Here is a 12292-nt window from a genome sequence, read left to right on the forward strand (position 1 = left end):
ACCACCCACCAATCTCGGACCAAGCAGCGTAGCAACGGGCAGCAGCGGCAGCAGTAGCAGCAGCGGGACCAGGAGAAATGGACTTGGGAGGATGTATTGGACCGAAAGGGTTGCTACACATGGGAGGAGATCCTGGCTGGTAAGGATCGCCTTCCATGGGAACAGGTGGAGGCAGCTAGGAGAGCGAAAGCAGCTGAGAAGGGGAACCGGTGTTATGAGGGAACACGGCTGGCCAGGAAGCCCGAGAAGAAATCCCAAAAGGCTAAAGGGTAGTGTGGCGAAGTCAGGTAGGAGACCTGCGCCCACTTCCCATGCTTACCGTGGAGAGCGGGAATACGGGCAGACACCGTGTTATGCGGAAGAGCGCACGGTGTCTCCTGTACGTGTGCATAGCCCGGTGCGGGTTATTCCACCTCCCCGCACTGGCCGGGCTAGAATGAGCATTGAGCCAAGTGCCATGAAGCCGGCTCTACATATCTGGCCTCCAGTACGTCTCCTCGGGCCGGTGTACATGGCACCAACCTTACGCATGGTGTCCCCGGTTCGCCAACACAGCCCAGTGCGGGTTATTCCACCTCCCCGCACTGGACGGGCTACGGGGAGCATTCAACCAGGTAAGGTTGGGCAGGCTCGGTGCTCAAGGGAGCCAGTACGCCTGCACGGTCCGGTATATCCGGCGCCACCTTCCCGCCCCAGCCCAGTACCACCAGTGCCTACACCACGCACCATGCTTCCTGTGCGTCTCCAGAGCCCTGTTCCTCCTCCACGCACTCTCCCTGTGGTGCGTGTCTCCAGCCCATTACCTCCAGTTCCGGGCACCACGCACCAAGCCTCCTGTGCGTCTCCAGAGCCCTGTTCCTCCTCCACGCACTAGCCCTATGGTGCGTGTCTCCAGCCCGGTACCACCAGTTCCGGCACCACGCACCAAGCCTCCTGTGCGTCTCCAGAGCCCTGTACGCACTGTTCCTTCTCCCCGCGCTCGCCCTGAGGTGCGTGCCCTCAGCCCGGTACCACCAGTGCCGGTACCACGCACCAGGCCTATAGTGCGCTTTGAGAATTCAGTGTGCCCTGTTCCTGCTCCCTGCACTAGCCTAGAGGTGTGTGTCTCCAGTCCGGTACCACCAGTTCCGGCACCACGCACCAGGCCTACTGTGCGCCTCAGCAGGTCAGAGTCGGCCGTCTGCCCAACGCCGCCTGCACTGCTCGTCTGCTCAACGCCGCCTGCACTGCTTGCCTGCCCAGCGCCGTCTGAGCCATCCGTCTGCCCAGCACCATCTGAGCCATCCGTCTGCCCAGCGCCATCTGAGCCATCCGTCTGCCCAGCGCCATCTGAGCCATCCGTCTGCCCAGCGCCATCTGAGCCATCCGTCTGCCCAGCGCCATCTGAGCCATCCGTCTGCCCAGCGCCATCTGAGCCATCCGTCTGCCCAGCGCCATCTGAGCCATCCGTCTGCCCAGCGTCATCTGAGCCGCCCGTCTGTCCCGAGCCGTCAGAGCCGTTCGTCAGTCAGGAGCCGCTAGAGCCGTTCGTCAGTCAGGAGCCGCTAGAGCCGTCCGTCAGTCAGGAGCTGCCAGAGCCGCCAGCCAGTCAGGAGCTGCCAGAGCCGCCTTCCAGTCAGGAGCTGCCCTCCAGTCATGAGCTGCCCTCCAGTCATGAGCTGCCTTCCAGTCATGAGCTGCCTTCCAGTCATGAGCTGCCTTCCAGTCATGAGCTGCCCTTCAGTCATGAGCTGCCCTTCAGTCATGAGCTGCCCTTCAGTCATGAGCTGCCTTCCAGTCATGAGCTGCCCTCCAGTCATGAGCTGCCCCTCAGCCCGGAGCTGCCTCTCTGTCCGGAGCTGCCTCTCTGTCCGGAGCTGCCCTTCAGTCCTGAGCTACCTCTCTGTCCTGAGCTACCTCTCTGTCCTGAGCTACCTCTCTGTCCTGAGCTACCTCTCTGTCCTGAGCTGTCTCCTCTATCTAGGGGGGACCTTTGTGAAGGTTCCTAGACCAGGGTCGGGGGCGAGGGTCGCCACTCAAAGGACGCTAAGGAGGGGGACAAAGACAATGGTGGAGTGGTGTCCTCGTCCTGCGCCGGAGCCGCCACCGCGGACAGATGCCCACCCAGACCCTCCTCTTGAGTTTTAGGGGTGCGTTCGGAGTACGCACCTCAGGAGGGGGGTACTGTAACGTCCTGACTGATCTTCTAGTGAAGAGAGGGAAGGCTGCCGTTACAGCTTGCTGTTTGGAGTTTTAGGCTGGGTTTCTGTACAGCACTTTGAGATATCAGCTGATGTAAGAAGGGCTTTATAAATAAAAATGATTTGATTTGATGCCTGGCTATAACAACTTGAGAGATAGTGTTAGATTCCAGGTGAAAGTGAGATACTTGAGGGATGGTAGAGAATGATGAAAGAGTCAAATGTTGATTATTGATAAAAGTTGCAGAAAGTTGTGTAAGTAATGTGCCCTAAACTGTGGTCCTTGGTCAGATGTTTGTAATTACAGCTCACCATGCTGAGCTGTGACTGCAGTTCGGCTTCCAGGCCCAGCAGTGTGCGACGGATATCCGAAATCTCTGACTTGGAGGTCTGGAGAACCTCTGTGCTGGACGCCACCTCCTTGTTCAACGTCTGTCTGTAAAACACAAAAAGTGGTCAATCATCACAAGAACAAACCAACATTTCAGCTCATGATAGAATGTCACAATGTTACCAACTAGAAGTAAAAGAACATCTACACCATGAACATAGTTTAGGGGTTCTAGAGGTTCTACCTTGGTCTGGAACCAGGCCTCCAGGTCGCGCTGGTTCTTGGCATTAACAGACTCGTACTGCTCCCGTATCTCAGCCATGACCCTGGTCAGGTCCTCCTGTGGTGCTGCGTCCACCTCCACGTTGATCTGTCCAGTCATCTGCGTCCTCATGGCAAGCAGCTCCTGTGGAGAAAAACATAGGGGTAAGTTTAAAGGATTAAGAAGTGACTAACCTCTGCCTGATGGTAACAACTTGACCTGCCCTCTGTCTTCATTATACATTTGAACACCATTGCTTGATACAGATGTGCTTGAAAGCCAGCAATGGTGTTCTAGTGAAGACCCATAGCAGGTTGACATGGTCAATAGATGTAATACATTAAGGGACTGTATGGATATGTTCCATCAGCCCACACCCACCTCCTCATGGTTCTTCTTGAGATAGATGAGCTCCTCCTTCTGCCCCTCGATCTGCATCTCCAGGTCAGATCTGGCCATGGTCATCTCGTCCAGCATCCTCTTCAGCCCGGCGATGTCCGCCTCCACTGACTGACGCATGGCCAGCTCGTTCTCATACCTGAGAGATAGAGAGAGCTTAGGTCAAAGAACTGCCTGAATGTGTTCCTCTGTGAGTATAGCAGGGGGGTTATAGATTCTAGTATTCCATTAAGTTTAAATATCAGAAAGTAACACCAGGCTTCTGATTGGGAGGGTGTGTTTATGGTGGAGCTGAAGGGTAATGTCAGTTGGTTTCTATTTTTGTAGATTCAACACAAAATGTAATAAAAACAGTATGATGTTTTTTACAGATTTGGGGTTATTCCATGTGGTTAATGTAATGCTCCAGCAGTGTACTGTATCTGTGGATGGTGTTGGGTGTACTTACTTGTTTCTGAAGTCGTCTGCAGCGAGCTTTGCGTTGTCGATGTTCAGATAGATGCTTCCGTTCAAGCAGGTGGCATCCTGGATCTGAGAGGTGAAGGATGGCAAAACATTTCAGGATGGGGTATGCATGGAATTTGACACGAATGCAGTACACACAAACAGTGATACCACACTGTACTCATTGAGTTCTGAGTTTCAGCTGCACTGTAAATGATAGACCATAGAAGCATTTCAGGGAACCTGTTGTCGTTATGATCATTGTAAAGCATGACATGACACAAAGAAACAATTGGCAACTTTAGCAATCGCATAGGGGCTATTAAGAGAGAGGAAGGATTGGCTTCAATGATCTGCTTTATTTTCAATGCTTCAGCTGCAAATATGCATACTGTCTTTGCATCTATCTTTGGTGCAAATTGTTGGTTGAATCAATTATAACAAATGTATATAATTTAGCATTTTCTAAAAGTCATATTAATTTCCCTATGAGTAACTTGTTGGAAAAACAATCTGATGACGTGTACACCATGTACCTGTACTCTCTAACAAAGAATAACATTTTCACAATGCAGACATGATCATGTTTTGACATGCTGTGATGTCATCATTGAGTGCTCTTACCATCTAGGAGACATGTCACATACCTTTTCCTGCAGGTCGGCGATAGTAGCGTAGAAGCCAGAGTAGTCGCGAGTGCTGGGGGACGTCTTGCTCTCAACGAACTGACGGATCTTCAGCTCCAGCTCGCCGTTGGCCGCTTCCAGCGAGCGCACCTTCTCCAAGTAGGTGGACAGGCGGTCGTTCAGGTTCTGCATTGTTGCCTTCTCATTGGCCGAGAAATGGAGGTCGGCTCCACCGCCGCCACCACCACCCCCACCCATGCCAAAACCATAACTGCCGCCAACCCCTCCCATGCCGCCCCCACCCCCTCCCATGCCAAAACCATAACTGCCGCCAACCCCTCCCATGCCGCCCCCACCCCCTCCCATGCCGAAACCATAACTGCCACCGCCGCCGCCAACCCCTCCCATGCCGAAACCATAACCACCACCTCCGCCACCGGAACCGAACGAGGAGCTAGAGATGCGCACCCCAGAGCCTCCTGCACCTCCATACACACTGCCGCCCCTCATTGCAGTGATGCGGCATCCTCCACCGCCACCACCACCCATCGAGGAGAAGCGGGAGGAGCCCATACCCATTCCACCTCCACCTCCAGACCTCATGGACATGGTGCCACCTCCGCCTCCACCGCCGCTGCTGCTGTAGGACATGGCTGCTGAGAGGGAGTCTGCCTGCCTGGGATGAGGAGAGAGAATGTGGTGCACGGCCCAGCCACTGTTCCCTTTTTATGCTGCACAGGGCGGAATGAGGGAGGGAGGTTGGGAGTAGGACATCGGTGGGAGATGAAGAAGGGAGGAATAGAGAAGGGAGGAATACAGAGAGGTATTACCTCATGTAGAGCAGGGCAGGGCAGGGCTCTTCCACCCACTTTGACAACCTGCTGGCAAACGCCAGGATGCAGAATGAGATGGTGTGCCAAAGACACACCAGAATGGCTTTCCAAGAGGTGTTGAGTATTCCAGGGTGGTCCAGTCTCAGTCCAAAAACAATGGATAAATGTTGCCATAAATCAGAAGGGTGCAGTCAGTCAGTCAGTTTACATTGGCGTGTTCACACAAACAAGGTGCCAGGCCAGTGCAATTAATTTAGATAAAAGCAATTAATCTGAACGCATTAATCACTACCTGCCCTCCAGGACACCTACACCACCCGATGTCACAGGAAGGCCATAAAGATCATCAAGGACAACAACCACCCGAGCCACTGCCTGTTCACCCCGCTATCATCCAGAAGGCGAGGTCAGTACAGGTGCATCAAAGCAGGGACCGAGAGACTGAAAAACAGCTTCTATCGCAAGGCCATCATACTGTTAAACAGCCACCACTAACATCGAGTGGCTGCTGCCAACATACTGACTCAACTCCAGCTCACTTTAATAATGGGAATTGATGGAAATTGATCAAAAATGTATCACTAGCCACTTTAAACAATACCACTTAATATAATGTGTATGTATATACTGTACTCTATATCATCTACTGCATCTTGCCATCTTTATGTAATACATGTATCACTAGCCACTTTAAACTATGCACTTTTATGTTTACATACCCTACATTACTCATCTCATATGTATATACTGTACCCGATACCATCTACTGCATCTTGCCTATGCCGTTCTGTACCATCACTCATTCATATATCTTTATGTACATATTCTTTATCCCTTTACACTTGTGTGTGTAAGGTAGTAGTTGTGGAATTGTTAGGTTAGATTACTCGTTGGTTATTACTGCATTGTCGGAACTAGAAGCACAAGCATTTCGCTACACTCGCATTAACATCTGCTAACCATGTGTATGTGACAAATAGAATTTGATTTGATTTGACTATATCATCTATCATACAGTACATGGCCAAAAGTATGTGGACACCCCTTCAAATTTGTAGATTTGGCAATTTCAGCCAAACCCGTTGCTGGCAGTCCGACGGACGAATCTGGGTTTGGAAGATGCCAGGAGAAACGCTACTGGCCCTAATGCATAGTGCCAACTGTAATGTTTGGTGGAGGAGGAATAATGTTCTGGGGCTGGTTTTCATGGTTCGGGATAGGCCCCTTAGTTCCAGTGAAGGGAAATCTTAACGCTACAGCATACAATGATATTCTATCGAAGACCTTTGGGATGAATTGGAAAGCTGACTGGGAACCAGGCCCAATCACCCAACATCAGTGCCCGACCACACTAATGCTCTTGTGGCTGAATGGAAGCAAGTACCCGCAGCAATGTTCCAACATCTAGTGGGAAGCCTTCTAAGAAGAGTGGATGCTGTTATAATAGCAAAGGGAGGACCAACTCCATATTAATGCCCATGATATTGGAAATAGGTTTTTGACGAGCAGGTGTCTACATACTTTTGGCCATGTAATTTGGGGTGGCAGGTAGCCTAGTGGTTAGAGCATTGGGCCAGTAACCGTAAAGGTTGCTGGATTGAATCCCCGAGCTGACAGGCTAAAAATCTGTCGTTCTTCCCTGAACAAGGCAGTTAACCCACTGTTCCCCAGAAGGCCATCAATGTAAATAAGAATTTATTCTTAACTGACTTGCCTAGTTAAATAAAGGTTACATTTCAAAATAAAAAATGTAGTGTATATGTGGTCTGCATCTTGATTTATGGCTGTGCACCACTGTGAGTAGAGCACTCTACTTTTCAAGAGTTTCCCAATTCTCCTAAGTCTCCCACAGTCATATCTGGTAAAACTAACTGTACCATCCTCTAACTCCAATGCCTACTGATGTTGTGTAACTGTGGAGGCTCTTCAGAGGAGGAATATGAGGACCACCCTACTCAGTGATTTCTGAAAAATACTAAATATTTACAAATTAAAAAGTTATGCTTTTTAGATAAAACCATACCAAATATACTCACGTCACCAAATACCTGATTTCCTAAAACACACTTTCACAATGAAGGTCTACAGAAGTCTCTACAGGACCCTCTATGGTAGCACCCTGGTGTAGCCAGAGGACAGCTGTTTTCCATCCTCCTCTGGCTACATCGATTTCAATACAAAACCTAGGACGCTCTTGCTCCTGACCTACTTGCATAGACCTACATGGTAGTTCTGATGGAGACCACCCAGAACCTCGATGTGAATGTGGATGAGATCAAGTAATAATTTGTCAACAGAACCATCAATAACGATTATGTGGTTGAATGAGAATGGACTGTGTGGTTTCACTTGTTATAGAGATATTCATTCTTTATCATAAATGAATCTTTGAGAATGGATGTAATAGATGATACATTCTGTCATCTAATTTAAAATTAATTGTTTTCAAATCTAAATCTTTCCACCAAAACATGGTTTCCAGCTCTACAGTTGACTCCACAAACACTCTCTATACACTATATAACTCTGAATCTAAGAACTCTGAATTTTTCTTAATAGAGATAGAATTATATAATATTGCTAACAACTTTCAACATTTCTACTATCAATATTTAAATGTTTTTGCCTAGTATTAAACTCAGTACGAGTGAATGTCATAAATATATTCAAGATCATACTGACACATATACTTTCTCAAGACCATAGAATTGGCCTCATGTGCAAAAGATGACAACCTATATGATAGTCAGATGTACAGGAGCATGCCAGATCAGCTACATCAAGTTGAAAGACACAGAAAACCGAATGATGGTGTCAGCAAGTCAGAGCATCTTTATTGTATTCACAATGGGGTCTGTTGTTGGTGTCCCATCCAGATGTAGTAGAATGTGTTGTTCTGGAGGTGTTAACCATAGAAATAGAATTACCAGAAAATAAATCCCCATTCAAGTCAATGTTCCATGATGGGTGTCTGAGGGGCTATAGCCATTCTAGAAAGTATAGGAGGACGTTATGCACATCTTAAACTAGAGTAAACCAGAACTGGCCTAAAGAAATTACACAGATAACGAAAATAGGTATTTTTCATCTGACAAAGACTTTGTATAAATTGAAATGTTGTATTTTAGGTTGCATGAACAAAGCACTGTGGAGCAGTAATATTCCAATATTCCACTCTCATTTCCTATACCCATTCTAGAAATTATATTTCTGTGGGGTTAACCCGTTGCTTGCAGCAGTGCTCGCTGTGTGTGTGGGACCTTAAGAGGTATGTTTGGTTTGACTTGTGGAGACAAGTCAATGTTCCATGATGGGTATCTGAGGGGCTTTAGCCATTCTAGAAAGAATAGGAGGATGGAATTCACATCTTAAATTAGAGTTAACCAGAGCTGCCCTTAGCAAATAAGACAGACAATGAAAATAGGGATTTTTCATCTGACGAAGACTTTGTATAAGTGGTAACGTTGTATTTTAGGTTGCATGAACAAAGCACTGTGGAGCAGTAATATTCCATGTGCTGACCTCTCATTTCCTATACCCATTCTAGTAATTATATTTCTATGGGGTTAACCCATTGCTTGCTGCAGTGCTCGCTGTGTGTGTGGAACCTTAAGTGGTATGTTTGGTTTGACTTGTGGAGACAACCTTGCCATCCACTATTTCCTCTGTGACGATCACCACTTTGCGTGTGGTGGAGGTGGAGGAGCTGGGGCCGGAGCTAGAGGAGCTGACGTGCGAGCTGGAGGAGCCGTGGCCGGATTTCGAGGAGCTGAGGCTGTGAGGAAGGGAAACTCACGATTAGCATAGTTAGCATCTATGATCATAATAAGTATCTAATAAAAAGTCACATAGCAGTAGATTCATGTCAAAAGTAACCATGGCTCATGGTAATGTCAACTTCAAATGAACATTGTTTTTAAAATCAAATGTTAAAGGAGACATAAATTCATTTTCATGTCTTTCAAGGTCCCCTATCACCCCTCTTCCCATCCCACAAATATGTAACACTATCCTCCCACATCCCTGTCTGTCTCATTGGCCCCCCTCTGTCCAATCGCTTCCTGCCTTACCCGCTAGCCTCTCCGTCCAGCAGCCTCCTGTACTCAGCGATCTCCATCTCCAGGCGTGTCTTGATGTCCAGCAGCATCTTGTACTCCTGGCCCTGGCGTTCCATGTCGCTGCGGAGAGACATTAGCTGCTCTTCCAGACTGGTCACTTGGTTCTGGAGGCGTCCCAGCTGCATGGAGTAACGACCCTCCGTCTCCGCCAGCGTGTTCTCCAGGGAGCCTTTCTATTGGCCGGGAGAGACAGAGATGATGCTTCAAAAAATGTGGGAGTAGGTTTGGAATTTGGAATGTTTACTGTCATACTGAAAAAGTTAGCTCTAGTTGAATGTGAAGGCAGGTAGATGTTAGCTATAGTAATGGAGTGGTGCCTGGCTACAACAACTTGAGGGATAGTGTTAGAGTCCAGGTGAAAGTGAGATACTTGAGGGATGGTAGAGAATGATGAAAGAGTAAAATGTTGATTTTTGATAATAGTTGTAGAAAGTTGTGTACGTAATGTGCCCTAAACTGTGGTCCTTGGTCAGATGTTTGTAATTACAGCTCACCATGCTGAGCTGTGACTGCAGTTCAATTTCCAGGCCCTGCAGTGTGCGACGGATTTCCGAAATCTCTGACTTGGAGGTCTGGAGAACCTCTGTGCTGGACGCCACCTCCTGGTTCAACGTCTCTGTCTGTAAAACACAATAAGTGGTCAATCGTCACAGAAACAAACCAACATTTCAGCTCATGATAGAATGTGACAATGTTACCAACTAGAAGTAAAGGAACATCTACACCATGAACATAGTTTAGGGGTTCTAGAGGTTCTACCTTGGTCTGGAACCAGGCCTCCAGGTCGCGCTGGTTCTTGGCACTAACGGCCTCGTACTGCTCACGAATCTCAGCCATGACTCTGGTCAGGTCCTCCTGTGGTGCTGCGTCCACTTCCACGTTGATTTGTCCAGTCATCTGCGTCCTCATGGCCAGAAGCTCCTTTGGAGAAAAACATAGGGGTAAGTTTAAAGGATTAAGAAGTGACTAACCTCTGCCTGATGGTAACAACTTGACCTTCCCTCTGTCTTCATTATACATTTGAACACCATTGCTTGATACAGATGTGCTTGAAAGCCAGCAATGGTGTTCTAATGAAGACCCATAGCAGGTTGACATGGTCAATAGATGTAATACATTAAGGGACTGTATGGATATGTTCCATCAGCCCACACCCACCTCCTCATGGTTCTTCTTGAGATAGATGAGCTCCTCCTTCAGCCCCTCGATCTGCATCTCCAGGTCAGATCTGGCCATGGTCATCTCGTCCAGCATCCTCTTCAGCCCGGCGATGTCAGCCTCCACTGACTGACGCATGGCCAGCTCGTTCTCATACCTGAGAGATAGAGAGAGCTTAGGTCAAAGAACTGCGTGAATGTGTTCCTCTGTGAGAATAGCAGGGGGGGTTATAGATTCTAGTATTCCATTAAGTTTTGGGAAAATATCAGAAAGTAACACCAGGCTTCTGATATGTCTGTTGGGAGGGTGTGGTTATGGTGGAGCTGAAGGGTAATGTCATTTGGTTTCCTTTTTTATAGATTCAACACAAAATGTAATAAAAAACAGTATGAGGGTTTTTACAGATTTGGGGTTATTCCATGTGGTTAATGTAATGCACCAGCAGTGTACTGTATCTGTGGATGGTGTTGGGTGTACTTACTTGTTTCTGAAGTCGTCTGCAGCGAGCTTTGCGTTGTCGATGCTGAGATAGATACCTCCGTTTACGCGAGTTGCAGCCTGGATCTGAGAGGTGGAGGATGGCAAAAAAATTCAGGATGGGGCATACGTGGAATTCCACACTAACGCAGTACACACACAGTTTGATCCCACATTGTAATCATTGAATTTTGAGTTTCAGTAGCACTGTAAATAATAGCTAATGTAAATAATCAAAGAAACAAATTGCGCCTTCTGCAATCGCCTAGGGGCTCTTAAGAGAGAGGAAGGAATAGCTTCAATGATCGGCTTAATCTTCAATGCTTCTGCTGCAAGTATGCATACTGTCTTTGCATCTATCTTTGGTGCCTATGTTGAATCAATTATAACAAATGTATATAATTGACAATTTTCCAATGTTCATATATCACTCTCAGTAACTTGATGTCGCCTGTACTTTCTAGCAAAGGATAACATTGTCACTTTGCAGACATTATCATGTTTTTACATGCTGTGATGTCGTTATTGAGTGCTCTTGCCATCTAGGAAACACGTCACGTACCTTGTCCTGCAGGTCGGCGATAATAGCGTAGAAGCGAGAGTAGTCGCGAGCGCTGGGGGACGTCTTGCTCTCCATGAACTGACGGATCTTCAGCTCCAGCTCGGCGTTGGCCGCCTCTAGCATGCGCACCTTCTCCAAGTAGGTGGACAGGCGGTCGTTCAGGTTCTGCATTGTGGCCTTCTCGTTGGCCGACACATTAATGTCGGCTCCACTGTCAGTACCACAACCCCGTCCCAAGCCAAAACTAAAACCGCCACCGCCGCCACCGCCGCCACCGCCGCCGCCACCCCCTCCCATTCCGAAACCATAACCGCCACCACCACCTCCGCCGCCGGAACCGAACGAGGAGCTAGAGATGCGCACCCCAGAGCCTCCTGCACCTCCATACACACTGCCGGCCCTCATGGCAGTGACGCGGCCTCCTCCACCGCCACCACCACCGCCACCACCACCCATCGAGGAGAAGCGGGAGGAGCCCATACCCATTCCACCTCCACCTCCAGACCTCATGGACATGGTGCCACCTCCGCCTCCACCGCCGCTGCTGCTGTAGGACATGCTAGATCTGGAGAAGGACATGGCTGCTGAGAGGGAGTCTGCCTGCCTGGGATGAGGAGAGAGAATGTGATGCACGGCCCAGCCACTGTTCCCTTTTTATGCTGCTCAGGGCAGAAGGAGGGACGGTGGGAGGAGGACATGGGTGGGAGAGGCAGAAGGGTGGAATAGAGAAGGGAGGATTACAGGTAGTCATTACCTCATGTGGGACAGGGCAGGGCTCCTCCCCCCACTTTGATACACTAGGATGCAGAAGGAGATGGAAGAGGATCAATAGATATGTACTGTATGTGTGGATACGCAAATATTGAAAATATACTATTGTTTCGTAACTTCACTCTCCCCAT

General features: G+C 48.5%; 1 protein-coding gene across 1 annotated transcript; it reads right to left on the minus strand.

The window, feature by feature from the left end:
- Positions 1 to 7881: 7881 nt before the first annotated feature.
- Positions 7882 to 12065, minus strand: LOC139567625 (keratin, type I cytoskeletal 13-like). Its single transcript, XM_071388995.1, has 7 exons — positions 11391 to 12065; positions 10833 to 10915; positions 10352 to 10508; positions 9953 to 10114; positions 9688 to 9813; positions 9146 to 9366; positions 7882 to 8850 (listed from the first exon to the last, which is right to left on the minus strand). Exons 1-7 carry the CDS (start codon positions 11967 to 11969, stop codon positions 8685 to 8687), a joined length of 1494 nt encoding a protein of 497 aa, XP_071245096.1. The 5' UTR covers positions 11970 to 12065; the 3' UTR covers positions 7882 to 8684.
- Between the last annotated feature and the right edge of the window lie 227 nt (positions 12066 to 12292).

The sequence above is a fragment of the Salvelinus alpinus genome, chromosome 2 (genome assembly GCF_045679555.1).
Source record: "Salvelinus alpinus chromosome 2, SLU_Salpinus.1, whole genome shotgun sequence".
Lineage (NCBI taxonomy): Eukaryota > Metazoa > Chordata > Actinopteri > Salmoniformes > Salmonidae > Salvelinus > Salvelinus alpinus.

Bases quoted from the DNA above. Each gene is read 5' to 3' on its own strand.
- LOC139567625 (XM_071388995.1), bottom strand. From the start codon at position 11,969: ATGTCCTTCTCCAGATCTAGCATGTCCTACAGCAGCAGCGGCGGTGGA. The intron at 10,115-10,351 runs GTGGGTGTGGGC...TTTTCTCCAAAG, and splicing joins TCAAGAAGAACCATGAGGAG to GAGCTTCTGGCCATGAGGAC. The intron at 9,367-9,687 runs GTGAGCTGTAAT...CCCGGCCAATAG, and splicing joins TGCAGTCACAGCTCAGCATG to AAAGGCTCCCTGGAGAACAC.